The sequence below is a fragment of the Hypomesus transpacificus genome, chromosome 11 (genome assembly GCF_021917145.1).
Source record: "Hypomesus transpacificus isolate Combined female chromosome 11, fHypTra1, whole genome shotgun sequence".
Taxonomy (NCBI): domain Eukaryota; kingdom Metazoa; phylum Chordata; class Actinopteri; order Osmeriformes; family Osmeridae; genus Hypomesus; species Hypomesus transpacificus.
This window is the reverse complement of record NC_061070.1, coordinates 2751446-2777344: the sequence shown is the minus strand read 5'-3', so window position 1 is coordinate 2777344 and position 25899 is coordinate 2751446. Positions and strand designations below refer to the sequence as shown.

Here is a 25899-nt window from a genome sequence, read left to right as displayed (position 1 = left end):
CAAGAACAACTCCCTACTGCTCAGGAGAGCAAGCTCAACCCTCTTCTTGTGTTTTTTGTTTTACTGCACTGTATAATATATGCTGGGGCAGGGACAGATAGCCAGTTGGACTTGGTGAACCAGTCCAAACTCTGTTGCGGGTAGGGAAACGTAGACAACCCCAGAGCTCTGGACTTGTTGATTTCCAACTGCTGCATTAAAGCTGATATTATCAGACCTCTGTGACTCTTGATCTCTTTCTAGAACACATATTTGTGTCATTGAATACCATCACATGTAATGATGGTATTCAATGGTAGTTTGCATTTCCAGCGGCAGTAGTTAATGCTTGGACCCAAGAATGTTTCAACCCGCATGACCAAGACGTTTGTCACAGAAGGCATTTGTCTTTTGGTTGAAACAGTGAGGTGGCTCTTAAAAGAGCCTTTGTGAGTTTCGAGGTCAAATGATCCCAGGCAACGTCTAGGCGCGCTCTCCGCGGATGCGGCGGGCCAGCTGGATGTCCTTGGGCATGATGGTGACCCTCTTGGCGTGGATGGCGCACAGGTTGGTGTCCTCGAACAGACCGACCAGGTAAGCCTCGCTAGCCTCCTGCAGAGCCATCACGGCGGAGCTCTGGAAACGCAGGTCTGTCTTGAAGTCCTGAGCGATTTCCCTGACCAGGCGCTGAAAAGGCAGCTTGCGAATAAGCAGCTCGGTGGACTTCTGGTAACGACGGATCTCTCTCAGAGCCACGGTCCCGGGCCTGTAACGATGAGGTTTCTTCACGCCACCAGTGGCTGGTGCACTCTTACGAGCGGCTTTGGTGGCGAGCTGCTTCCTCGGGGCTTTGCCACCGGTGGATTTACGAGCGGTCTGCTTGGTTCTGGCCATGATGCTTATCTTCTCGTTTCCGAGTGGATGTGGAAACCCGGAGCAGAAGTAAAAGTTTATATCGTCGGTTTGTAGTCCGCTGATTGGACTGCTCTCCCGAGCAGACTGATTGGCAGACCTTCGACGCTTTCTCCTTTGGCAATTGGACGCGGGGACCTATCGTCCGTTCCCGCCCACACTTGAAACCTTCTGGCTCCGCCCTGATCCTTCGCACCGCTTCGCCCAGTGGCGGGCACGTAGTCGATTAAAAAAATGTGTACAAAACATGTGGCCTAAATGCATTCTTGCATTTCAGATCGACCTGGTTCACACCAGTGACAAGCCAAACAAATACAGCATTAAATTGTGTCAAATGACTTGGCATATTGACCCAAGGTAATTATTTCCTGACCATTCCTAAGGGATGGGCACCGGCTTCTATAATGTTGGCATGCAGGCTACATTTCATGCAGAATGACAAGCACAGCAACCCCATGTAGGTTTACTTAATGGTGTGATTCCAATGTAGCGATAGCCATATTCTATATGTACTATGGCTATAACTGAATAGAGTCCAGTGCAACGTTATCTACTGATAAGTTAGAGACAATGCGCTTTTGAAGAGTGAAGTGGGTGGCTCTTAAAAGAGCCTTTGGGGAAAGTGAGACCGAGGTTTAGTTTTTACTTGGCTTTAACGGCCTTCTCGGTCTTCTTGGGGAGAAGCACCGCCTGGATGTTGGGCAACACTCCACCCTGAGCGATCGTAACGCCACCGAGAAGTTTGTTGAGCTCCTCGTCGTTGCGGACGGCCAGCTGCAGGTGCCGGGGGATGATACGAGTCTTCTTGTTGTCACGAGCCGCGTTGCCAGCCAACTCCAGGATCTCAGCGGTGAGGTACTCGAGCACGGCTGCCAGGTAGACGGGTGCGCCAGCTCCCACACGCTGCGCATAGTTGCCCTTGCGAAGAAGCCTGTGAACACGACCCACGGGGAACTGCAGCCCGGCGCGGGATGACCTGGTCTTGGCCTTGGCCCTAGCTTTGCCTCCGGTTTTGCCTCTTCCGCTCATCTTCTTAATATTTCTGTTCAAACGAGTAGTGAAAAGTTTCTGTCGGAGTACAGCCTTTATAGGCTAGCTGATGATAAACGGCTTTCATTGGTCACAATGTCAGTTGGGTCTTGGTCCAATCGTGGGTGGCGACAAACTCGGGGGTGGAGCCATGCTCTCTCTCCCGTAGAAGGCGCGTCTGGTCTTCTCGTCTACCCGCCCTCCTCACCTCTCTTTGTTCATCCAGTCGCTCCTCGTTTAAGGCGCCAATCACATACAGTAATGGGGCATGGATGGATGAATGAATGCAAAGTCCATTACACAATCATCAATCGTGTAGTGAGAACAGTTTCATACATCCACATACATATTTACCAGAGATATAGGCCTAGAATTATGCAGTTGGTGATAGTGGTTTTAAATGGGATTTGCACTAACCCTAACCCTATTCCAAGCAACTATTTGCAAGTTGCTAATAGCAGAAGCACCATTTATATGCAGCTCTACAGTTCCACGAAGCACTTTCACCAATGAAAATCTCATGCAAGTCTTTTTTCTCAAACTAGCTAGCTGTATCATTAATGTTCTTCATCTGTCACATGGTTTTCTGGCTAGATTATCCCAAATGGGAGGTGCCATTGCAACTTGTCCATTTGCCTTTTTGCCTTTTTGTATCTTATTTATCATCGTTTTGTGACGGACGCTAACAAGTATCACTTCTACCCCTGGTACTGGCTGGCTACTTGTTGTCATATTGGCCGTCCCGGGGATTTAGCTCATGGACATGCACTTTTCAGGACAGGTGGGTGGCTCTTAAAAGAGCCTTTTTAGTAATACGGACACAGACGCGGACCAAGGTTTACTTCTTCTTGGGCGCGGCTTTCTTTGCCTTGGCCGCCTTGGGCTTGGCGGCTTTGGGCTTGGCTGCCTTAACTGTCTTCTTGGGGCTCTTGGCGACTGTTTTCTTGGGTGTTGCGGGCTTCTTCACCTTCTTGGGGCTCTTGGTTGCCTTCTTGGCTGCCGCGGGCTTCTTAGCCTTTTTGGGTGACTTCTTGGCAGCCGCGGGCTTCTTCGCAGCGACCTTCTTGGGCTTCTTGGCAGCAACGGGTTTCTTGGCGACGGCCTTTTTGACTTTCGGAGCGACGACCTTCTTAACAGGCTTCTTTGCCTTGGCCTCCGCCCCCTTGTTGATCTTAAAAGACCCAGAAGCGCCAGTCCCTTTGGTCTGGACCAAGGTTCCTTTGGTGACAAGGCTCTTCACTGCGATCTTGACGCGGGAGTTGTTCTTCTCGACGTCGTAGCCGCCGGCCGCCAGGGCTTTCTTGACTGCTGCCAGGGACACGCCGCTTCTCTCTTTGGAAGCGGACACGGCCTTGACGATCAACTCGCCGACGCTGGGTCCAGCCTTCTTGGGCTTGGCTGCCGCCTTCTTCTTGGGTGCCTTTGCAGGAGCGGGAGCTGGAGCGACTTCTGCCATGTCTAAACACTCGTGGGACGTGTGCGATTTGAATGTGCGAGGCTGCTGTGTAGAGCTGCGGCGATCAGAGCGCTGGGTTTAAACACGACATGAGAACTGTGTAGACTCAACCGCCGGCTCGGTTTCTCTCAGTTGCTGCTATCCGTTCGCACTTGTGTTTTCTCCCGGTGAACAACGGGATACAAATCCCTGCTGGACTTGCACTGCGTTCTAAAAGTAAATGGGGCCGCAAGCTGCCTTTTCAACGTTCAAAATAAGACGTTATGTGGACCGGAGGCACTCTGTGTTTTGTTGCGGCAGGCTCAAATCATCGCCGTTGGCCTCGCTGAGGGAGCAGTGCGCACCTTGTTGTCGGTGCCATTTGCCCCCAAAAGTATCTGAAATGGCAGTCGTTTAAAACGAGAAAACGTTTTCCAGTGAGCCACACAATCTGTCTAGAAAGGTAACTGCTTTAGAATACACAGCTGGGGTGCCATGGGGCTTAAAACTGGTCAATTTTGGGGGACACAAAACACAGTGCGGGGCCGTGGACCGGGTGGAGGTCGGGGAAATCGTGGTCTCCCTATTGCTCTCCCTTCCCTAGTTTTTCATCTCCAAGGACACAATCCTTACTGTAAGTCTAACAGTTAACCTACTGTAAGACTTGTTACTTGTTGGTGTTCCATGGTGTGTCTGGTCTACCTGCTCAGAGTCGGACTCGTCAGATCCAGTAGGCCCTACATGTTATTATCCATGTTGTTGGTGATGGGGAATGTTTGGGTCTTAAGGACTTTTCATTTATTTCATAAGGCTGGACTAGTGGTTGTCTTTCGTTCCTAATAGCCTGTTTGTATGAGGGGTCGGTTAGGAAATGATTCAGACTGTCCTCACACAGACACATATGAAATACATACACGTATGTTCACACACACACACACACACACACATCCATACGACGGAAAACTCACATCCACATTATGTGAACGCATGGGGAAAACACATTTACACACGTGAAATGGTCAAGTATTATGGATGAGAAAGAAGCTTAGAGAATGTAAGAGTTCAGTATATCCAGAAGTCATTTCAGTCGTTTTTCAGAATTTTTACAGAAACAGGAGCAAGATAGCTTTGAACTAGAACAAACCTTTCAAAACACTGGGTGACCAAACACACATGTCAAGAAAAGTAAAGCAAGCAGGATTCTGGAATATGATCTAGGTCAAAGATTTTTTGCTGTTGCTTCATTTCTTGGCAAGACATATGACAGCCCTGCCCTGAAATGCACCCCCAATGTAATTTCTGTTCCGTATATCCCGGTATCAAATTGTTCAAATTATTCTGACTGTAGGCTACATTGAGGGGACTAGTATGAGTAACCAGCACGTGACACTTTCATAGTCAGAAGAGATGGGAAATAAAGGACAAAAACGTTCTCACTGTACTTAAATAGTTCAAGTTCAAATATTTTATTTACAGATGCACAGAACAACAAGAAGGTCTGGGCCCTGAAATTCTTAGGACAAGACAACGCAAAGCAACCTGGCATAACATGACATATAAGAACTCAGAACATAGATTACATCTATAATAAGCTAACATATAATACACCTCACAACAATACAAAATAATATAGGTACAATAAACAATACACTAGACCTCTAATACACATAATAACCTATACTGACCGTTTAAACCTATACTAACCTAAAGACAAGTGGGATACAATCAGTGCAATATTGCTAATAGTGCAATCAGTAGCTGAAAGTGACAGTGTGTTATAGATTTTTCAAGTATCAGTACTTTAGGTCATTATTTATCCTTAATTTTTATACACAAATATCTATAATTTCTACTTCCTAAATTTCCAAGCCAGGCATGTTACTATATTTACTATATCTAGTTACTATATATCTGTTTTTGGTGGCATGATCAATATCATTCATGGTTATTGATTCTTTGTTCTGAAAAAAAAAGTTTGCATCTTAGATGCGTAGGCTACTTGATGAGGACTATACTATACTCTAGTGTACAATATTGTTTTCTGCTTTCATCTACTCTGTTTTAGGCTTCTCCTCTCCTTTCACGGTGTTTCCACACAAACAAATACAATGTAACCATCTATTTTAAAGAGGTTTCGAAAACAGACTTTCAACTTTCGGGTTTAATTTTGTCTACCATGTGTTAACTTAGTTCCATTCAACTCAAATCCTAAACGTCATTGTAGTCCTACTTGTTTATAGATATTTCCTTCTCTCTCAATTCGCGCCTTTCAACAGGGCGCTGAAGTCGCTCGCCCGATAAGCAGCCACGAGATAAACTACAGAGCTGCAACAGTGGTGCCAACGGCTCATGAGTACTAATAGAAAAAACAGCCAATGTATGCACTTAATGAATATTGAAAGAATGATCTATGATAAGCAAATGTATCAATACTGTATATCTAATTCACTTAGGCTTGTTGTAACATGGACTTCATCCGTTGTAGGTACACTTGCACTTTTTGAGGTTCATGTTTAATTGTAACTTGTGTAACTACATGCTCATATGGTTCTTAACATTGGCAATTATTTGTGGCAATCTCGTTATGATTAATGACCTATGCACTTTTGTAAAGCTCTCTTGGAAGTCGCTGTTTAGGGATCGATATGTTAGTATTGCACTGATAGTAGTGGCCCATCTGTGTTCATCATACATTGTTATCGAGTTGTTGTTGCACCGCAATCGGTTCCTATTTAGGCGTGGTCCACTATCATGCATCATACAGGGAGAGCAAAAAAATCTGAGCAATTCAATGGCGTTTAATAAGGTGGTGTCGGGAAAGAATATAAAGTTTTGTCTGTATAGATGAGTAGAATAACCTGTCCTTGTTCACGGAGGTTTGTACTTGGTTCATATATAATACAGGACGACAATCAAGCAAATTTGATGGACTTTCCTCAATTTTAGAGACCAGTGGGTGGCTCTTAAAAGAGCCTTTGGGGTGAATTTGAAAGAGGCAGTTTACTTGGAGCTGGTGTACTTGGTCACGGCCTTGGTTCCCTCGGACACGGCGTGCTTGGCCAGCTCACCGGGGAGTAGCAGGCGGACGGCGGTCTGGATCTCCCTGGAGGTGATGGTTGATCGCTTGTTGTAGTGAGCCAGGCGAGACGACTCTCCGGCGATACGCTCGAAAATATCGTTGACGAAAGAATTCATGATTCCCATGGCCTTGGATGAGATACCGGTGTCGGGGTGGACCTGCTTCAATACCTTATACACGTAGATGGCGTAGCTCTCCTTCCTAGACTTTCTGCGCTTCTTCCCGCCCTTAACGGCGGTCTTAGAAACGGCTTTCTTGGAGCCCTTTTTGGGCGCGGGCTTTGCTGGTTCAGGCATTGTCAGTTGTCGTTGCTTCTTAGATACGAATGGCTGATTACCCGGTATATATAGCGGGAGACATGCACATTTTGAGGCACGCCTCCTGCTAGTCGCAGCACACAGCTGGGAAGTGACTTTTCCAAGATATTCTGAAATCTACTGCGCGTGCGTGGGATCTACCGACCCCTCTTACCCTTCAGTAATCATAAACTGACAGTCAGGACTACTCAAAGGAGATATTTGAAACATTTTTACACTTCGAAGTACCTTTTACACTTCAACGTTTTAAGCTTGGAAATTACACCGAAAACCCTGTGCAGTTTACAGCCTAGTTGAACCCGAAACACGTGGTTATTGACGTCAGAAGCTTCGTTAAATTGCAGTACCATGCTAAACCCCCATGCATCCAGGGCTGAGACAATGATGTTATCTACAACTACAACCGTTTTAATAAAGCATTCATTGAGCAGATGCTACTATGTAGCCCAAGTAACCTCAGTTGAAGTGTGAATAATGAACCCCTTTACAATACCATTTGCTCAAATGCTTCGGATCCGCAGTGACCATCGAAATTCAAATCGAACGAAAGTTCCAGCATGTTTGGTGCTTTATTAGCCAGATGGATTTCTAGCCTGGACTGGTATTGCATTGAAGTTCAAAAGCGCCAAAAACTGGGGGACGAAACTAGGCTAGTCAACCTAGTGTTTCATTGTGTATTATTCACCTCATCACTCCATTCACTTCATCATTCATACATCCTAGTTATACAATGCGCTCACAAGGTTCTTCTCAATTGACACAAATACCTGAATTATGGAAACATGTCTCTGATGCGTAACATGTGGATGGCTCTTAAAAGAGCCTTTGTGTTAAAATAGGTTTGTTTTCTCTCAATTTAGCCGCCGAAGCCGTACAGAGTACGTCCCTGGCGTTTCAGAGCGTAAACCACGTCCATGGCGGTCACGGTCTTTCTCTTGGCGTGTTCGGTGTATGTCACCGCATCACGGATCACATTCTCCAGGAACACTTTGAGCACACCGCGAGTCTCTTCGTAGATCAAGCCCGAAATACGCTTAACGCCACCGCGACGAGCAAGGCGGCGGATGGCGGGTTTGGTGATGCCCTGGATGTTATCACGAAGAACCTTGCGATGACGCTTGGCGCCTCCTTTTCCGAGTCCTTTCCCTCCTTTACCTCTTCCTGACATGGTGATTTCGCTATGCGATTATAAATGTAGTGAATGGAATTCTAGAGAATGGTTTGGCTCTTTCAGCGCCGAGATGTTTATTATACGTGAGCGGACGTGAAGGAGGCCAGTTATTTACTTGGAGGGCGTTGCGATGGGAGGGAACTTGAGCCAGAGAGGGAAAAGATAGGCTTAGTCCACGTTTATATTTTACGTTTTATTCATTTAGCAGAGATATGCAGACGTCCTTGTACATATTATTATTTATTTGACATCTGATAAGCACCCGGCTTGAGACACTTCAAACTACAAAAGGTAAGACAGGCTCATAATTGTAATTTGAACTATTTTTGGCGATGGAGGACCTAAATTTTTTGGTATCGCTTTCAAACTTCTGCAGATCTTCATTGTTGATGATAGTCCCTCTCCCGTCCTCCCTCTGCTCCAGCTCTTCTCTCTCTGCTTCAGGCACCTCCATCAACCGGCCGTCTTCTCTCTCCATCTTCCATGAAAACGTCACCAAGTCTGGGAACATGTAATTGGCCTGGCAAAGCACGCTGATCCTCCCATTGCGTTGATGTGTAAATGCTGGGTAAATGGTCACTTTCATTGTTTTGACTTCATTATCAAATACAAAAAAAAACATTTTGTGGGGGTAAACAATTTCATTACATGGAAATACTTGATGATGATACTATCACAATGACATCCAGATAAATGCTTATTTAACTTTCGCCTGTGGTATTTGAAAAAAAAATCTCGATGCCAGTTACTGGCTGTTAGAGGGCCAATCAAGCTATGCCTGACATGAGCACAAGCAACAGAAAAGCTAAAGCTACAATGTAAGTTGATTTACAGTCAGGAGGCAGGTAGATCCATTCTCCATGATGGTACGGATCCTGTAAAATCATGCCTGTAGAAGCAGCCAATATGAAATACAATCATATATCTATTTTGGTTTTCTCAGTTCCTCTGAAGGCCTGATCTTATAATGGCACATTATAGGAAAACTACAGGAACCACCTATGAAGAAAGTGTTTTGTCCGTCTTTTCATAAACAGAGTGACTAAATTCAGATTTCAGTATTATCAATCTGCAGATTGGGAGAGAAAACCAGACCTCTCACATTAATGACATCACAACAACAGGCTTGGGTCTCAATCATTTCTCTCTCAGCTCTGAAGGACGATCTTTTATAGGGTACAAGAATGTAAACAAAGATGGTGAGAGTCAGGAAGTCTAGAAATTACAACAGTCTCAGAGAAAGAGATTCACTGCTCCCAACCCATAACCACTCTCAGGGTAGAGAGATCACGACAAGGGATGTTTAGCCAGTACTTTCTCCTGACCCCGAACATCTATTCAACCTGACACAATCTAGTCTTATTAATGGCAAGCTCAAATGAGATATACTAACTAGTATCTAATAGCTAGTTCTATTGATCAGTGAATAATGTAGGCACAGAGGAAAAGCCAATTTCTTCCACATCACCCTGCTACAGTATTGTACAGGTGAAATATTAAGGTTACTTTCTGAGAATGTTCCTCTCCTGTGCAGTTTGTAAGTTTGAGCACCCAAGGTCCATCCTTTCCAGCCAGTCAAAGGATGTATTCAACAGCCAGATGCAGATGGTATGGTAAAACATCTGCAAGCAATCATTTAAACACCATCAATTCACCCCTGTTACAAAGTAGGGGAATATGTTATGTGTCATCTCAACATTGACCCCCTCCTCATTTTTCAATTATAGAGATTGACCTAGGGTCCTCTCTGTGACACCACACAACAACAACCTTTGATAAACACTGCTTTATCCAGTTACGGGACCAAAAAGTTTGATATTCAATGGCGCATCGATGACACACGCAGTAAATTGCAATTCTACAGAAATCCATTTATATGGGTTGGTTCTCACTTCCGTGCAGAGCTGAGCAGTGAACAGAAACGTGTTGAGACAGTTGATCCTACGTGTCATTTTCAATAGAACATTTCAAAAAAAAATTCTGCACAACCTTTTTTTAAGAGTAAAAAAAAAAAGTACCTGATTAACAACTATTTACATGTACCTGTATTGTTAGCTCCAGCAGGTATCCAGTACTGGGATACACACTGGGCCTGTTGATGTTGTAACAACAAGATGTTAAGTCCTCTCATCCACATGAGTATTCTACTCATCCAGCCATTTCAGGTCCAGACCCTCTCCTCGGAAGAACTTCCTCTTGGCACCGTGGTCAAAAGAAAGTTCAGTGTTTGTGTCAATGTCCTTCACAGCCTTGAAGAGGATGGCTTGCTTTTCACCTTCTCCTGTGTTGAAGACGCAGTGAAGTGGCTTCAAGTTGCTCTTTTTTGAAGAATGCTTGATCCTTCTGCCAAAAGTGTCTGCTCCGTGACACTCACATGGACTGTGGCCATCAATGCAGAGTTCTGTCTGCCCAGCTCTGAAGAAAAACAGGCCACGCATGTCTTCTTCTGAGTTGAGGCTCATCATTTCTCTCCCCTCAGCAGCTGTGGTGATGATTCCATGGTAATCACAGACAATTGCACCTTCGGCAAAAGGCTTGGTTGTAACCACTCCTGTAATAAACAGAACATGACATTTGGAGTTAGATTAAATAACTAAATAAATATTACAGCTTGGCAAACATGTCAATACGTTTTTTGTTCATGGGTGGAGCCCAACATGATAAAATAATAATTTAAGTGCTCATATTTATCCACTTCCAAGAAAAAATAAAGGTTCTTACTTAGCCCTTTTTTTCCACCAAAGTCTTGGATAACCAGGCCTTTCCAATTCTGCTTAATTGTTTTCTTGTAGGTGTGAGCATCACCCTCAATGGACAATTTGGAGGCTGGTTTCCACATCTGCCGGATCTCTTCTGGAGTTGGATGGTTGGCTGTCCACCCCTGCTTCTTAATCTGCCTATCCAATTTCCTGGTTGATGGTTTCTGATGGATGTATTTTGCTGAAAAAAAGAATTAAATAACCTCAGTCATGTTAGTCATTTATCACACTAAATAAATTGCCATGTGTAAGTAATGTATTGATTTGGTAATCAATGTTATGGATTATGGATTGGAGTACTTACACAGCAGATGTTCTTGTTTCTGGAGATACTGGGAGGATTCTGGGAACCCTGCAGTGACCCTCTTCCTTTTGCCTGGTGGCTGGCCTTCTGTGGAAACTTGGAATGTGGTGATGAAGGTAGAAAAATCATTTTCGGTAGGCTCGGAAGGCTGTTCGTTCTTACTTGACGGAGGGCAGGTCTCTAAAGTACTTTAACAATTAAAGAAAATAAGGATTAAAATACAAATGAGGACAACTTGGTACACAACTGTGAGATTTAATGAACATGTTGTTTTGTGTAAAATGAAGATGCTTACTCAATCAAAGATTGCAGCATTAGAGCTCTGGCCAACATATCCCTTGGCATTCGATTATGCTGGTTGGCCAGAAAACTGTTATGGGTCATGTGATGTGCCAAACCCTCCTTTTTATGGAATGCCGTGTGATTCAAAATTAAATAAATAAATAAATAGGTAAGTAAATGCATAAATACATTTGGTTATGAAATAAACTGTGAAAAAAATATGTCAATAAATATAGCATCATATATAAATATAGCATCATATAAATATATAGCTTAATCCATTTACCAAAATAAATGAAAAATATGGAATTATTTCAAAATGAACAGGACATAGACATTAATGACCATTGAAGTCCCACTAGAGAAAAAACACAAGTAGCCTATTATCGTTAATCCACTGCTCGTCAATACTAGCTAATTAAGATCACAGATTAGAACAGGGGTGTCAAACTCATTTTAACCGAGGGCCAAATCAGCATTATGGTTGCCCTCAAAGGGATAGTTGTAACTACGATGTAAAAACATTGGGCCTTATTCTCGAACATTTTCTTAAGTTTCTTCTGAAAGGTTTCTTACGGGCTTCGGAAAAACAACGTAAGAAAAACACATCCGCCAAACGCTTGAAAATGTGTTCCTACGCAGCAGAAGTTTTCTGAGCTGTGCTCCCCGGGAAGCGTTTTCTTAAGTTGAAAGCGCGTCCTCGTGCTGCTGAATTTGCATACATACACGCCCGACAGCTCCTTATAAAGGCACGCAACAGGAGTGACGTGTGCAGTCAGAATCGACACAGGAAAGCAACAGGAATGTAAGTTATGTCCAAGCGAAAAGCAACCGGTGCACAGGTGCGCAACATCATACCATCATCATACCTTGCCTCGGGGGAATGTCCCTGTACTTACTGTAAGTCGCTCTGGATAAGAGCGTCTGCTAAATGACTAAAAAATAAATTAAAAGAAATACCAGTAAAATGAGCAGTGGAATTGTTCTTCACTGGATCTAACAGTGTGCACACTAAGCAAGGTTAATTATTATAATTATTTAAATCCGAGGATGTCTGTTATGGCAAGCCATTTTATCATTTAACCGATGAGTTCTTGATATCCAAAATTCGAATTCTTGATATTCAAAATGCAATTCTTGATATCAAGAATTAAAATTTTTGATATCAAGAATTCATTGGTTAAATGATAAAACGGCTTGCCATAGTCTGTAGAGTTGAACGCAATCACCAACGATTTCTCATAACTTCATTAACACTTCAAACACGGAGAGTTTTCTTAAATGCGATTCCTCTGATCCTTGTGGTTTTTTAAGGAATCGCATTTGAGACAACTCTGGGCGATTTACGACAGCTATTTCGAGTTCGGAAAGTCTTGTGAAGTTCAGAACAAATCCCAGATGAGAAAACTTTCATGAATGCGAAATATTTTCCTAAATCCAATTCAGAAGAAATTCCTTCTTAAATTATTCTTAACTGCGTTCGAGAATGCGGCCCATTGTTTCTAGCTGTAGCTTTTGTGAACATATTCTGCTGTGATTGCAGTCCGCCTTTAAATTCTTGGAAAATTTGCAGTTTTTCTTGGAGGATACATGTGGCATTCTAATCTCTGTGTTTGGTGTCAAAATGCCAACGGAGATTGTACTCTTTAACGACCGACTTCGCCTTAATAATATTAATCTGTTTGAAACGCCCCCGAGCGTGGTGAACTGTGGGAAGGCGAGCGATGGCAAGCGATTCGCGCCGCTGCAGTGGACACGCACTGTAAAGGTGTGTTTACACTGCAGCAATGCAAATCGCTTGCCATCGCTTGCCTTCCCACGGTTCACCATGCTCGGGGCCGTTTCGAACAGATTAATGTAGAATGTAGTTCTCTAAAGTCACTGTTGTAGTTGTCATGGCCAAGTGTGCAGACTTCGGTTTACGTAGTACGTTGACATGTGTAAAAAACGTTTTACTATATTCCGATCAGTCTCTGCTAATCTGTCGATACGATAGGGAGTTCCAGCCGGGCTAGCTACAGTAGCTAGTTACCACAGAACGAAGTTACGTAATGTGACTAAACTGAATTTGTAAGTACAAGCACCCACAACTTCGGCAAACCTTGCGCCATGCATCCAGCTATGTATCGTACAGGACTGGGTAAGTGGCCACACAAACGATTAGTTTCTCCTCCACCTTGAAACCTAGAAAGCTAGAAATATTTACCATGGTTGCTATGTTACGAGAAACAAGAAAACACTCCGATTAGCCATCGCTAGCGAAAATCGCTCCTCATTTGCATAAAGTTGAGAACATCTCAACTTTGTCGCGTCGCTACCCACAATGCACCACGCAAGCGATTCGCCTGGCTCCATAGAAAATGAATGGAAGACATGTTGTCTCCCGCATCGCGTCGCTGCAGTGGACAGCACAAGGGTGCGTTTACACTGCAGCGACGCAAATCGCTTCCACAGTGCATCACGCTCGGGGGCATGTCAGACAGATTCATGCTGAGTTGTAATTCTCTAAAGTCACTGTTGTAGTTAGTTTGTATAATGTCATGGCAAAGTGTGCAGACTTGGGTTTACGTACTCGCAATATTGATCAAAATACAACTTGTAGCATATACAAAATACAAAACTGTAATAGACATAGGGTGATTTCCAGTGACGTGCGGTAATGTCAGTAAGAGGGTAGGCACTAGGGATGGGAAGATCCACCGATTCGCATCGGTATAAAAGCTCACGATGCGATGGCCCGGATCAAAAAAGTGTGCACCGGATACAATGTGGGATGAAATCGCGATGCGTTTCAAACATCTTTGCATCGGTATAATCCGATGTATTTATATAGAATTATGTGTATGTGAACACCTTTAGTATTTACAAATTTGACCAGTGATTTGTGACCAATAATTTTATATTTAGATAGTTTCTTAAGCACGCTCTTATCTCCACTGCTGTCAGTGGCCGATTCTCGTGAAGTCTCTCGGCAAAGTTTCGCGCGAGTTGGAGGCGTGTTCGGGCGAGTGTTATCATGGCACAGGAAGAGTTACACGTTCCTACAATTGCAATAAATTTAAGGTTTGGCAACACTTCGGATTTTACAAGTAAGATAGGCAATTTGACAAGACCCATGCAATACGCAAGATATATCGTACTGCTATAAAGTACACAGGCAGCACGGCTAATTTAGGTAGTCACCTGAAGAGGCTACATGGTGTTTGTGTGGAGACGTCTTCCTCCCCCTCGGATTCAGCTATGGCTACAGTCAGTGGCTAGCTCCACCGGTACCCCTAGCAAGAATAGGAAGCTATTCTCCGTCAAAACAAATCCCTGTTGTGTACGACAAAGTAAGACGAGAGATAGCTGAGTCATTGACAAAAATCTTAAGTAGAACGTATGAGTAGGAAAAGTAGGACGTATGAGTTCAATTGTGTGTGGTGTTAAATGACAGTGTTTAGAGCAGCTTGTGACTGCCAGTAATAGTTTACCCATTTTCACATCCAGAGAACACATACAACAGGAAAGAAGAACTGGTTTAAGGCAAGGTCCAGGCCTGATGCAGCTACTGATTGTACCCCACTTGTCTTTAGGTTAATATAGGTTTATAGGTAATATAGGTTTATAGGTTATTATGTGTATTAGAGGTTTAGTGTATTGTATATTGTACCTATATTATTTTGTATTTTTGTGAGGTTTATTATATGTTAGCTTAGTATAGATGTAATCTATGTTCTGAGTACTTATATGTCATGTTATGCCAGGTTGCTTTGCGTTGTCTTGTCCTAAGAATTTCAGGGCCCACGGTGACCTTGTTGTTCTGTGCATCTGACAATAAAATACTTGAACTTGAACTATTTCAGTACAGTGAGAACGTTTTTGTCCTTTATTTCCCATCTGTGCTGACTATGAAAGCGTCACATGCTGGTTACCCAGACTAGTCCCCTCAATGTACAGTAAGAATAATTTGAACAATTTCATACCGGGATATACGGAACAGAAATTACATTGGGGTGCATTTCAAGGCAGGGCTGTTATATGTCTTGCCAAGAAATGAAGCAACAGCAAAAAATCTTTGACCTAGATCATATTCCAGAATCCTGCTTGCTTTACTTTTCTTGACCTGTGTGTTTGGTCACCCAGTGTTTTGAATGGTTTCTTCTACTTCAAAGCTATCTTGCTCCTGTTTCTGTAAAAATTCTAAAAAACGACTGAAATGACTTCTGGATATACTGAACTCTTACATTCCCAAAGCTTATTTCTCATCCATAATACTTGACCATTTCATGTGTGTAAATGTGTTTTCCCCATGCGTTCACATAATGTGGATGTGAGTTTTCCGTCGTATGGATGTGTGTGTGTGTGTGTGTGTGTGTGTGTGTGTGAACATACGTGTATGTATTTCATATGTGTCTGTGTGAGGACAGTCTGAATCATTTCCTAACCGACCCCTCACACAAACAGGCTATTAGGAACGAAAGACAACCACTAGTCCAGCCTTATGAAATAAATGAAAAGTCCTTAAGACCCAAACATTCCCCATCACCAACAACATGGATAATAACATGTAGGGCCTACTGGATCTGACGAGTCCGACTCTGAGCAGGTAGACCAGACACACCATGGAACACCAACAAGTAACAAGTCTTACAGTAGGTTAACTGTTAGACTTACAGTAAGGATTGTGTCCTTGGAGATGAAAAACTAGGGAAGGGAGAGCAATAGGGAGACCACGATTTCCCCGACCTCCACCCGGTCCACGGCCCCGCACTGTGTTTTGTGTCCCCCAAAATTGACCAGTTTTAAGCCCCATGGCACCCCAGCTGTGTATTCTAAAGCAGTTACCTTTCTAGACAGATTGTGTGGCTCACTGGAAAACGTTTTCTCGTTTTAAACGACTGCCATTTCAGATACTTTTGGGGGCAAATGGCACCGACAACAAGGTGCGCACTGCTCCCTCAGCGAGGCCAACGGCGATGATTTGAGCCTGCCGCAACAAAACACAGAGTGCCTCCGGTCCACATAACGTCTTATTTTGAACGTTGAAAAGGCAGCTTGCGGCCCCATTTACTTTTAGAACGCAGTGCAAGTCCAGCAGGGATTTGTATCCCGTTGTTCACCGGGAGAAAACACAAGTGCGAACGGATAGCAGCAACTGAGAGAAACCGAGCCGGCGGTTGAGTCTACACAGTTCTCATGTCGTGTTTAAACCCAGCGCTCTGATCGCCGCAGCTCTACACAGCAGCCTCGCACATTCAAATCGCACACGTCCCACGAGTGTTTAGACATGGCAGAAGTCGCTCCAGCTCCCGCTCCTGCAAAGGCACCCAAGAAGAAGGCGGCAGCCAAGCCCAAGAAGGCTGGACCCAGCGTCGGCGAGTTGATCGTCAAGGCCGTGTCCGCTTCCAAAGAGAGAAGCGGCGTGTCCCTGGCAGCAGTCAAGAAAGCCCTGGCGGCCGGCGGCTACGACGTCGAGAAGAACAACTCCCGCGTCAAGATCGCAGTGAAGAGCCTTGTCACCAAAGGAACCTTGGTCCAGACCAAAGGGACTGGCGCTTCTGGGTCTTTTAAGATCAACAAGGGGGCGGAGGCCAAGGCAAAGAAGCCTGTTAAGAAGGTCGTCGCTCCGAAAGTCAAAAAGGCCGTCGCCAAGAAACCCGTTGCTGCCAAGAAGCCCAAGAAGGTCGCTGCGAAGAAGCCCGCGGCTGCCAAGAAGTCACCCAAAAAGGCTAAGAAGCCCGCGGCAGCCAAGAAGGCAACCAAGAGCCCCAAGAAGGTGAAGAAGCCCGCAACACCCAAGAAGGCAGTTAAGACAGCCAAGCCCAAAGCCGCCAAGCCCAAGGCGGCCAAGGCAAAGAAAGCAGCGCCCAAGAAGAAGTAAACCTTGGTCCTTGTCTGTCCGTATTACAAAAAGGCTCTTTTAAGAGCCACCCACCTGTCCTGAAAAGTGCATGTCCATGAGCTAAATCCCCGGGACGGCCAATATGAAAACAAAGTAGCCAGCCAGTACCATGGGTAGAAGTGATACTTGTCATGCGTCCGCCACAAAACGATGATAAATAAGATACAAAAAAGCAAGTGGACTAGTTGCAATGGCACTTCTTCCCATTTGAGATAATCTAGCTAGAAAACCACGTGACAGATATAGAACATTAATGATATAGCTAGCTAATTTGAGAAAAAAAGATTTGCATGAGACTGATTGGTGAAAGTGCTTCGTGGAACTGTAGAGCTGCATATAAATGGTGCTTCTGCTATAAGCAACTTGCAAATAGTTGCTTTGAATATTAAGGGTGCAAATCCCATTTAAAACCACTATCACCAACTGCATAATTCTAGGCCTATATCTCTAGTAAATATGTATGTGGATGTATGAAACTGTTCTCACTACACGATTGACGATTGTATAGTGGACTTTGCATTCATTCATCCATCCATCCATGCCACAGTACTGTATGTGATAGTCGCCTTAAACGAGGAGCAACTGGATGAACAAAGAGAGGTGAGGAGGGTGGGTAGAAGAGACGACCAAACGCGCCTTCTGCGGGAGAGAGATTATGGCTCCACCCCCGACTTTGTCGCCACCTACGATTGGATCAAGACCCAACTGACATTGTGACCAATGAAAGCCGATCACCATCAGCTAGACTATAAAGCCTGTGTTCCGACAGTTGCTTATCAATTCTCGTTTGATCAGAAATAGCAATAAGATGAGCGGAAGAGGCAAAACCGGAGGCAAAGCAAGGGCTAAGGCCAAGACCAGGTCATCCCGCGCCGGGCTGCAGTTCCCCGTGGGTCGTGTTCACAGGCTTCTTCGCAAGGGCAACTACGCTCATCGTGTGGGAGCTGGCGCACCCGTCTACCTGGCAGCCGTGCTCGAGTACCTAACCGCTGAGATCCTGGAGTTGGCCGGAAACGCGGCTCGTGACAACAAGAAGACTCGTATCATCCCCCGTCACCTGCAGCTGGCCGTCCGCAACGATGAGGAGCTCAACAAACTTCTCGGTGGCGTTACGATCGCTCAGGGTGGAGTGTTGCCCAACATCCAGGCGGTACTTCTTCCCAAGAAGACTGAGAAGGCCGTTAAAGCCAAGTAAAAATGATCCTCGGTCTCACTTTTCCCAAAGGCTCTTTTAAGAGCCATCCACTACACTCTTCAAAAGCGCATTGTCTCTAATCTATCGCTAGATAGCGTTGCACTGGACTCTATTCAATTATAGCCATAGTAAATACAGATTTTGCCCTATATAAGGGGGAGCCGTCACTCATCCTCCCAAAAAATTCAGCACGGGTTGCTTGAATTCACTGGCTTGAAGATAGAAGAGTATCGCGAAGAAAAGAACAATGAGCTTTTCCATGCCACCGCTCACGCGCAAGGCTCTTTTAAGAGCCAAGTGCAGGTGCCGTTACCTGGAGGCTGAGGGGGACCGCCACAAATTCTGTTTCGTGTGCATGGGACCCCGGCATGCCAGGGACGGGTTGGTGGATTCCCCTGACTGCGAATCATGCGCTTGCCTCTCCGTTTCGGAGAGGCGGCTGCGCTTTGATTTTTTCCAGGTGGAAGAGCCCCTTGAAGATGTGGTCTCGGCCCTGCTCTCCGACGAGGAGAGTTCGGAGTTTGAGGACCACCTCGAGGCGGCAAATGAGGCGCAACCGTCTAGTAGGGACCCTCCTGTGGAGGTTATCCTGAAGAACGTGTTGCGCACAGCCCCCCTGTCCTTTCCTGATGTGGAAGGGCGGGCGCTGAGTTCAATTTCGGAGGATGACGAGGAGCCGGCTCCCGGCCCTACTGTCACTTCTGCACTGTCTCGAAGGGCGGATTTCCCTGCAATCATTAAGAAAGCAGCGGAGATCATGGGCGTTCCGCTGCCGGCCTCTCCTCCTGTGGAGGAAGAGGACCCGTGGGAGGTTGGCCCCCATGCAAAACGCATGAAGACTTCAAAACCCCTGTGCCCCACTATGCCAAAGCTGGCTGATTACGTGCAGGGCTCCTGGGAAGCGCCTTTGATGGCTAACGCGCCAGTCAAAGCGCTGCTCCCTTTCACGAGGGTGACCGGGCTGGGAGAGGCGGTTAAGACCGGCCCCCCGCCCTTGGAACCGTCCCTCGCGGCATACCTGGTTCCAGGGGCCAGCGCGTGGATGACGGCTAAGAAGGCAAACCTGCCGTCCTCCCGTGACAAGCTTACTGCCTCTCTGGCAGACAAAGCTTATGTCTGGGGTGCGCAGGCAGCGGCAGCCTCCGGCAACGCCGCCCTTTTAACGGCGGCGGTCTCAAAGCTCTCGACAGAGAAACCTGAGGGCCTGTCGCCGGAGGAGACGTCGTGGGTGGCCAGGATGGCGTCCGCGGCGCTCCACCTGAATCAGGGGGCGGCTATTTGTGCAGGCAGAGCAATGGGCAACAGCCTTGTTGTTCATCGCCACCTCTGGCTGTCCCTGACGGCCATGAGAGAGGCGGACAAGTCTGCCCTGCTGAATGCCCCGGTGACGGGCGAGGGCCTGTTCGGACCGGCTGCGGCTGCAGCGTCCGAACGCTTCTCGCGCCTGGAGGAGGAGAGGAAGCACCTGCTGGGGCATATGCCCCTGCAGAAAAAGGCTAACGCTGCTCCCTTCTCTATCCCTGCAGGTGCCACACAAGGTAGAAGGAAACGAGCTCGCCGTCCGGCGGCACGAGCGGCCACTGCGACGCAGGCTGCTCCTCCCGCGACACCTGTTCCACCTTTGGCTGCTCCCCCCGAGAGAGCGGGTTACAGCCGTCCACCTAATCCCAGCTGGCGTGGTGGCGGAGGTGGAAAAAAGAGGAGGGCGTGACTGGCGGCGGGGACCGAGGCTTCGGTTCCCACCCCTGTTTGTAGGGATGAAATAAAGAGGCTTGGACCTCCCCTTTACTCTTTCTCAGAAAGACAAGTGTTCCATCCAGTGCCTCTTGCAATCTCGACAGTTACTGAGCTGAGCACTCGTACTGTTGTCGAGCGGAGTAATGAGTTGGTTTCGGTTCGCAAGTTTCCCACTACTAGCGATGCCAAACCATCGAGCACGTACATAGCGGAGTCTGGCCCAGCTAGCAAGCGTGTGGCCAGACCGCTAGCCGCCCCCACGCACCACAACACAGCGTGTGACTCTGTTATCACGTTACATGAGCCACCGCGGCAAAGTTACGCGCAGACCTCTGGTCGCGCTGTGAGTCTTCTCGAGGATCATAATGAGGACAGCACTCAGGCCTCTTTTGGCCTTGAGACGCTGCTCCAGCCCTTTCGAGTTAACCCCGCCTTGGGCTGTGTCGCCGAGTCGGTGCACAGCGGCGGCTGGGGTCAGACGAGAGTACGGCCGTTTCCTGTCTGCGGCTCCGCAGCTGAATGCACGCCCGCTCTCTCTGCATTATGCAGAGTGGCGAGAGTCATGCTCACTGTCAGGCTGGCTAGACAGGATACTGAGAGAGGGTTATACCATCCAGTTCATGCGGACCCCTCCTCCTTTCAGAGGAGTGAGGGAGACACGCTTGTCCTGCCCGCTGAAAGCGCTCGCACTTCGGAAAGAGATAGCGAGCTTGCTGACCAAAGGGACGGTGATCCCTGTCCCCGGAGATCAAGAGAACTCGGGTCTCTACTCCCCTTATTTTTTGGTTCCCGAGAAAAACGGGCAGATGAGACAGATTTTAGATCTGAGGGTGCTCAACGAGAGTGTGGCCAAACGGCCCTTTCGCATGCTGACGATAAAGCGTTTGCTGACTTGTGTACAGCGGAACGACTTTGGGATCAGCATAGATCTGAAGGACGCGTATTTCCATGTGCCTATCAAACTGAAGCACAGGAGATTTCTGCGTTTTGCCTTCGAGGGGAAGAAGTACGAGTACACGCGCCTGCCGTTTGGGTACGCGCTGGCTCCTCGAACTTTCTCCAAGTGCGTGGAAGCAGCTCTAGAACCGTTACGGCGGAGGGGTATACGCATTCTGGCGTACCTCGACGACCTGTTAGTTCTGGCTCAGTCTCCGGACAGAGCTATCCAGGACGCAATCTCACTGGTGACTCAGCTCAGCCAGTTGGGGTTCGCGGTCAACTGGGAGAAGAGCGCTCCATGGCCCGCTCAGCAGTTTACCTACCTAGGTATCCATTTGGACACTGTTGGGATGAGAGCCAGACTGTCGGCACCACGGAGAGAGGCTATTTCGATAGCTCTCCGTGCGTTCCGGGTCTCACGCACAATCACCGCACTGTCGGTGATGTCCCTGTTGGGGTTGATGGCGGCGGCTCATGTAGTAGTGCCATTGGGCCTGTTATACATGCGCAAGCTGCAGAGATGGTTCGCTCAGCTGCGGTTGGATCCGGTGCGACACCGCCGCAGACTGCTAGTGATACCGAGATCAGTCAAAGCCGATCTGAACCATTGGAGGGACCCGCGTGTCTTGGCGCGCGGAGTCGACATGGGCAGAGTGACATCTCTCTACCCGGTCTTTACGGACGCGTCCTTGACCGGGTGGGGTGGAGTATGTCAGGCGGGCTCAATAGGAGGAAGATGGGAACCGTCAGAGACGCGTCACATCAACCTCCTGGAGCTCGAAGCGGTTCGACTGACTCTGTGTCATTTCGCGCTGGTGTTGAAGGATCGAGACGTTCCGACAACAGGGCGACGGTGGCTTACATCAACAGACAGGGAGGGGTGCGCTCTCCATCTCTTCATCGCTTAGCGGAGGAAGTGTGGACCTGGGCTTTCACGCACCTGCGCTCCCTGAGAGCTCAGCACATTCAAGGTCTGCTCAACGAAGGAGCGGACCTGATGTCAAGGGGCGGCCCGAGAGAGGACGAGTGGAGGTTGAAACCGTCCATCGTTTCTCTGATCTGGGCACGCTTCGGCCGAGCACAGGTGGATCTGTTTGCGTCACGAGCCAACACACAGTGTCCTCTATGGTTCTCGCTGCGCACACAGGACAGACCTCCGCTGGGAGTCGATGCGTTCGCGCACCGTTCCTGGCCGAGAGGTCTACTGTACGCATTTCCACCTCTGGCCTCCATCCTTCCCTTGCTGGCTCGGGTGAGGTCGGAGGGGCTGTCGGTCATTCTGATAGCCCCCGATCGCCCCGGAGCCCCGTGGTTCCCGGAACTGATGGGGATGCTGGTAGGCGGGCCTTGGCCCATACCTCACCAGATGGATGCGCTCTCTCAGGCCGGAGGCCTGGTGAAGAGCCCTCCAGTGATCGGAGGCCCACTTATGGCCTGGCTACTGAGAGGGAGCTCTTAGAGCGCAGGGGTCTGTCTGATGCTGTCATTCAGACCATCCTGGGTGCGCGCGCACAATCTACTGCTAGAGGGTACACGTCGCGCTGGCAAGCCTTTGCACAATGGTGTGGAAAACGGAACCTTGACCCGGTCTCATGTCCAGTCGAAATGTTCTTGTGTTTCTTACAATCGTTGTTTGACGAGGGCTTAGCCGCGAGCACTGTGCGTGTTTACGCGGCTGCCATTTCGGCATGTCACGAAGGGTTCGCCAAGACAACACTGTTCAGCCACCCGCTGGTCAAGCGTTTTCTGGCTGGGGTGTGTAGGCTCAGGCCACCTCCGAGAGCGTCAGCACCTACATGGGATTTATCTCTGGTGTTAGACGCTCTGTGCGGACCACCTTTCAAGCCCATAGACGACGTGTCATTACGTTTGCTTTCTCTCAAGACGAGTCTGCTCCTCGCTTTGACTACGGCTAAGCGAGTGAGCGACTTGTGCGCTCTGTCAACGCGCGCGGATTGTTTGATCATCTCGGGTGATCGAACAAGAGCAGTGTTGCGTCCTAATCCGGCCTTTATCCCCAAGGTGATTAGCCGAGCGTTCAGGGCACAGAGCTGCGAACTGAGAGCCTTTTTCCCGCCTCCGCACAGCGGAGAGGAGGAAAGACGCTTACATGGGCTGTGCCCAGTGCGCGCTCTGTCGCGCTATCTGGAATGCACAGCAAGTATCAGATCTTCTCCCCAGTTACTGATCTGCTACGGTGGATCGAGGGCTGGCTTGCCACTCTCCAAACAGAGACTTTCTCACTGGCTCTGCGAGGCTATTGGTCTCGCATACGAGTCTATGAGATGTCCCGTGCCACCTGGCATTCGGGCTCATTCCACCCGAGGAGTGGCAGCCTCAGCCGCCATCCTCAGGGGTGTGGGAGTGGAGGAGATTTGTGAGGCGACGTCTTGGTCGTCGCCTTCACCATTTGTACGATATTATCTGTTGGACGTTTCCTCCTCATCTTTTGCGCATTCTGTCCTCAGCATGGCTGGTGGATCAGGTGTAGCGAGATGACAACTTGCTAGGTTCTTGTGGGCCCTAGATGCGAGTTGTTCATTGGTTATATCGCCAAATGTGGGACAGGCAGACGTTCTCAGTTGAGATGTCTTTACTGTATGTATTCTGTTGCCCCTCCAGCTATGCTGTTGTGCAGGCGAGAGAAACAACATGAGTTTCTAAGTAAACTTCCCCTGTTTTTCTTACCCTGGACGGCTCTCTGTGTCACAGTAGGGGCCTGACCGGGAGGACAGACCCTATGTATTATTTACATCAGCAGGTCTGTCCTCGGTGTCTTGTGAGATGATGTGTCTTTTTAGATCTAGTCTCACTGGGGGTATATCTGGCCTCGCTCGCTCCGCCTAAACCATTAGGAGCAGAGCTCCCCTATGGGGCGGAGCTCCACGAAATAGAACGATAGTTAATGGAGGTAACTCCAGTTCTATGAGTGGAGCGGAGCCCCATAGGGCTGCAGGCCCAGCTCGACTTATTCAACCCGGCTGTATTTAATACTTTTGGGAGGATGAGTGACGGCTGTCACCCCCTTATATAGGGCACCTGTGTGAGTGATAGGTGCGGATACATTTTGATCTTCAGTCATTGGCTGCACTAGGCAGCGGGTAAACCATTAGGAGCAGAGCTCCCCTATGGGGCTCCGCTCCACTCATAGAACTGGAGTTACCTCCATTAACTATCGTTACTCTGCTGGTGATTCTGCATGTCATGTAGCCTGCATGCCAACATTATAGAAGCCGGTGCTCATCCCTTAGGAATGGTCAGGAAATGATTACCTTGGGTCAATATGACAAGTCATTTGACATCATTTAATGCTGTATTTGTTTGGCTTGTCACTGGTGTGAACCAAGTCGATCTGAAATGCAAGTATGCATTTAAGCCACATGTTTTGTACACATTTTTTTAATCGACTACGTGCCCGCCACTGGGCGAAGCGGTGCGAAGGATCAGGGCGGAGCCAGAAGGTTTCAAGTGTGGGCGGGAACGGACGCTAGGTCCCCGCGTCCAATTGCCAAAGGAGAAAGCGTCGACGGTCTGCCAATCAGTCTGCTCGGGAGAGCAGTCCAATCAGCGGACGACAAACCGACGATATAAACTTTTACTCATGCTCCAGGTTTCAACATCCACTCGGAAACGAGAAGACAAGCATCATGGCCAGAACCAAGCAGACCGCTCGTAAATCCACCGGTGGCAAAGCCCCGAGGAAGCAGCTCGCCACCAAAGCCGCTCGTAAGAGTGCACCAGCCACTGGTGGCGTTAAGAAACCTCATCGTTACAGGCCCGGGACCGTGGCTCTGAGAGAGATCCGTCGTTACCAGAAGTCCACCAAGCTGCTTATTCGTAAGCTGCCTTTCCAGCGCCTTGTCAGGGAAATCGCCCAGGACTTCAAGACTGACCTGCGTTTCCAGAGCTCCGCTGTAATGGCTCTGCAGGAGGCCAGTGAGGCTTACCTGGTCGGTCTGTTCGAGGACACCAACCTGTGCGCCATCCACGCCAAGAGGGTCACCATCATGCCCAAGGACATCCAGCTGGCCCGCCGCATCCGCGGAGAGCGCGCCTAGACGTTGCCCGAGATCAATTGACCTCAAAACCCACAAAGGCTCTTAAGAGCCACCTCACTGTTTAAACCAAAAGACAAATACCTACTGTGTCTAACGTCTTGGTCCTGCGTGTTAAAATGCTCTTGGGTCTAAGCAATAACTACTGGCACTCGAAATGCAGACAACCGTCAATGCTAGTTTCACAATCAAATTGGCTGTGAAGCTGTGGAAGTTAACTCGAACAGGAAATTTCTCTGGCAGGAAGTTGCATACAATGATCATAGAAATCTTAATTTTAAATTGTTGACTTTGTAAGTGAAGTATAATACTAAAGAGCTAATATTTAAAACAAAATGTATGTAAATGTTACAAAAAATATAAAATAGTGCTATATGACATGAAAATAGGTGGTGGATAAACTTGTATAGATATAAGTGTTATGTCAGTGTGAGTCCTTGGCCTTTTTGAAGAGGCCAGCAGCGGACGGGGAGAAACTGTTCTTTTGGCGTGGCGTTTTGGTCCTGATGGACCGCAGCCTTCCGCCAGAGGGGTGTAGATGGAACCGTGTCCAGGGTGGGAGGAGTCAGCCACAATCTTCTTGCTGGCCTCGGGGTCAGTGGCGGAACCTGACTTTTATATAGGGGTGGCCAGGGCTACTTCAGGGGGTCCACAGACCAAGACTGAAAATGTGTGTGTAATGTGTGTAACCTTAGCCTGGCGTCTAAGCAGTGTAAATGACGTGTTGCCCACAAACACAAGCTAAACATGGCATGTGACTGACTGCTGAAAGATTCAAAATCTTTGCGTCTAATCCAATACGTAATGATGGTATTCAATGAC

At 47.5% G+C, this 25899-nt stretch overlaps 9 protein-coding genes across 9 annotated transcripts; 3 read left to right on the top strand and 6 right to left on the bottom strand.

Moving 5' to 3' along the window:
- Positions 1-384: 384 nt before the first annotated feature.
- Positions 385-879, bottom strand: LOC124474279 (histone H3). The gene has a single exon (XM_047030259.1). The coding sequence runs from the start codon at positions 871-873 to the stop codon at positions 463-465; it is 411 nt and encodes a 136-aa protein (XP_046886215.1). The 5' UTR covers positions 874-879; the 3' UTR covers positions 385-462.
- Positions 880-1508: 629 nt separating this feature from the next.
- LOC124474269 (histone H2A) lies at positions 1509-1933 on the bottom strand. The gene has a single exon (XM_047030245.1). It carries the CDS (start codon positions 1918-1920, stop codon positions 1534-1536), a length of 387 nt encoding a protein of 128 aa, XP_046886201.1. The 5' UTR covers positions 1921-1933; the 3' UTR covers positions 1509-1533.
- Positions 1934-2671: 738 nt separating this feature from the next.
- Positions 2672-3421, bottom strand: LOC124474260 (histone H1-like). Its single transcript, XM_047030236.1, has one exon. It carries the CDS (start codon positions 3374-3376, stop codon positions 2759-2761), a length of 618 nt encoding a protein of 205 aa, XP_046886192.1. The 5' UTR covers positions 3377-3421; the 3' UTR covers positions 2672-2758.
- A 1626-nt stretch (positions 3422-5047) lies between these two features.
- LOC124474274 (histone H2B-like) lies at positions 5048-6743 on the bottom strand. Its single transcript, XM_047030253.1, has one exon. The coding sequence runs from the start codon at positions 6728-6730 to the stop codon at positions 6356-6358; it is 375 nt and encodes a 124-aa protein (XP_046886209.1). The 5' UTR covers positions 6731-6743; the 3' UTR covers positions 5048-6355.
- An 841-nt stretch (positions 6744-7584) lies between these two features.
- On the bottom strand, positions 7585-8207 carry LOC124474277 (histone H4). The gene has a single exon (XM_047030257.1). The coding sequence runs from the start codon at positions 7917-7919 to the stop codon at positions 7608-7610; it is 312 nt and encodes a 103-aa protein (XP_046886213.1). The 5' UTR covers positions 7920-8207; the 3' UTR covers positions 7585-7607.
- Positions 8208-8503: 296 nt separating this feature from the next.
- On the bottom strand, positions 8504-14475 carry LOC124474253 (N-lysine methyltransferase KMT5A-A-like). The gene is made up of 5 exons (XM_047030230.1): positions 14451-14475; positions 11281-11387; positions 10986-11173; positions 10644-10862; positions 8504-10473 (listed from the first exon to the last, which is right to left on the bottom strand). Exons 2-5 carry the CDS (start codon positions 11367-11369, stop codon positions 10067-10069), a joined length of 903 nt encoding a protein of 300 aa, XP_046886186.1. The 5' UTR covers positions 11370-11387; positions 14451-14475; the 3' UTR covers positions 8504-10066.
- A 2016-nt stretch (positions 14476-16491) lies between these two features.
- Positions 16492-17130, top strand: LOC124474261 (histone H1-like). The gene has a single exon (XM_047030237.1). The coding sequence runs from the start codon at positions 16537-16539 to the stop codon at positions 17128-17130; it is 594 nt and encodes a 197-aa protein (XP_046886193.1). The 5' UTR covers positions 16492-16536.
- Positions 17131-17949: 819 nt separating this feature from the next.
- Positions 17950-18346, top strand: LOC124474265 (histone H2A-like). The gene has a single exon (XM_047030242.1). It carries the CDS (start codon positions 17960-17962, stop codon positions 18344-18346), a length of 387 nt encoding a protein of 128 aa, XP_046886198.1. The 5' UTR covers positions 17950-17959.
- Positions 18347-24482: 6136 nt separating this feature from the next.
- LOC124474263 (histone H3-like) lies at positions 24483-25080 on the top strand. The gene has a single exon (XM_047030240.1). The coding sequence runs from the start codon at positions 24670-24672 to the stop codon at positions 25078-25080; it is 411 nt and encodes a 136-aa protein (XP_046886196.1). The 5' UTR covers positions 24483-24669.
- Positions 25081-25899: the final 819 nt, after the last annotated feature.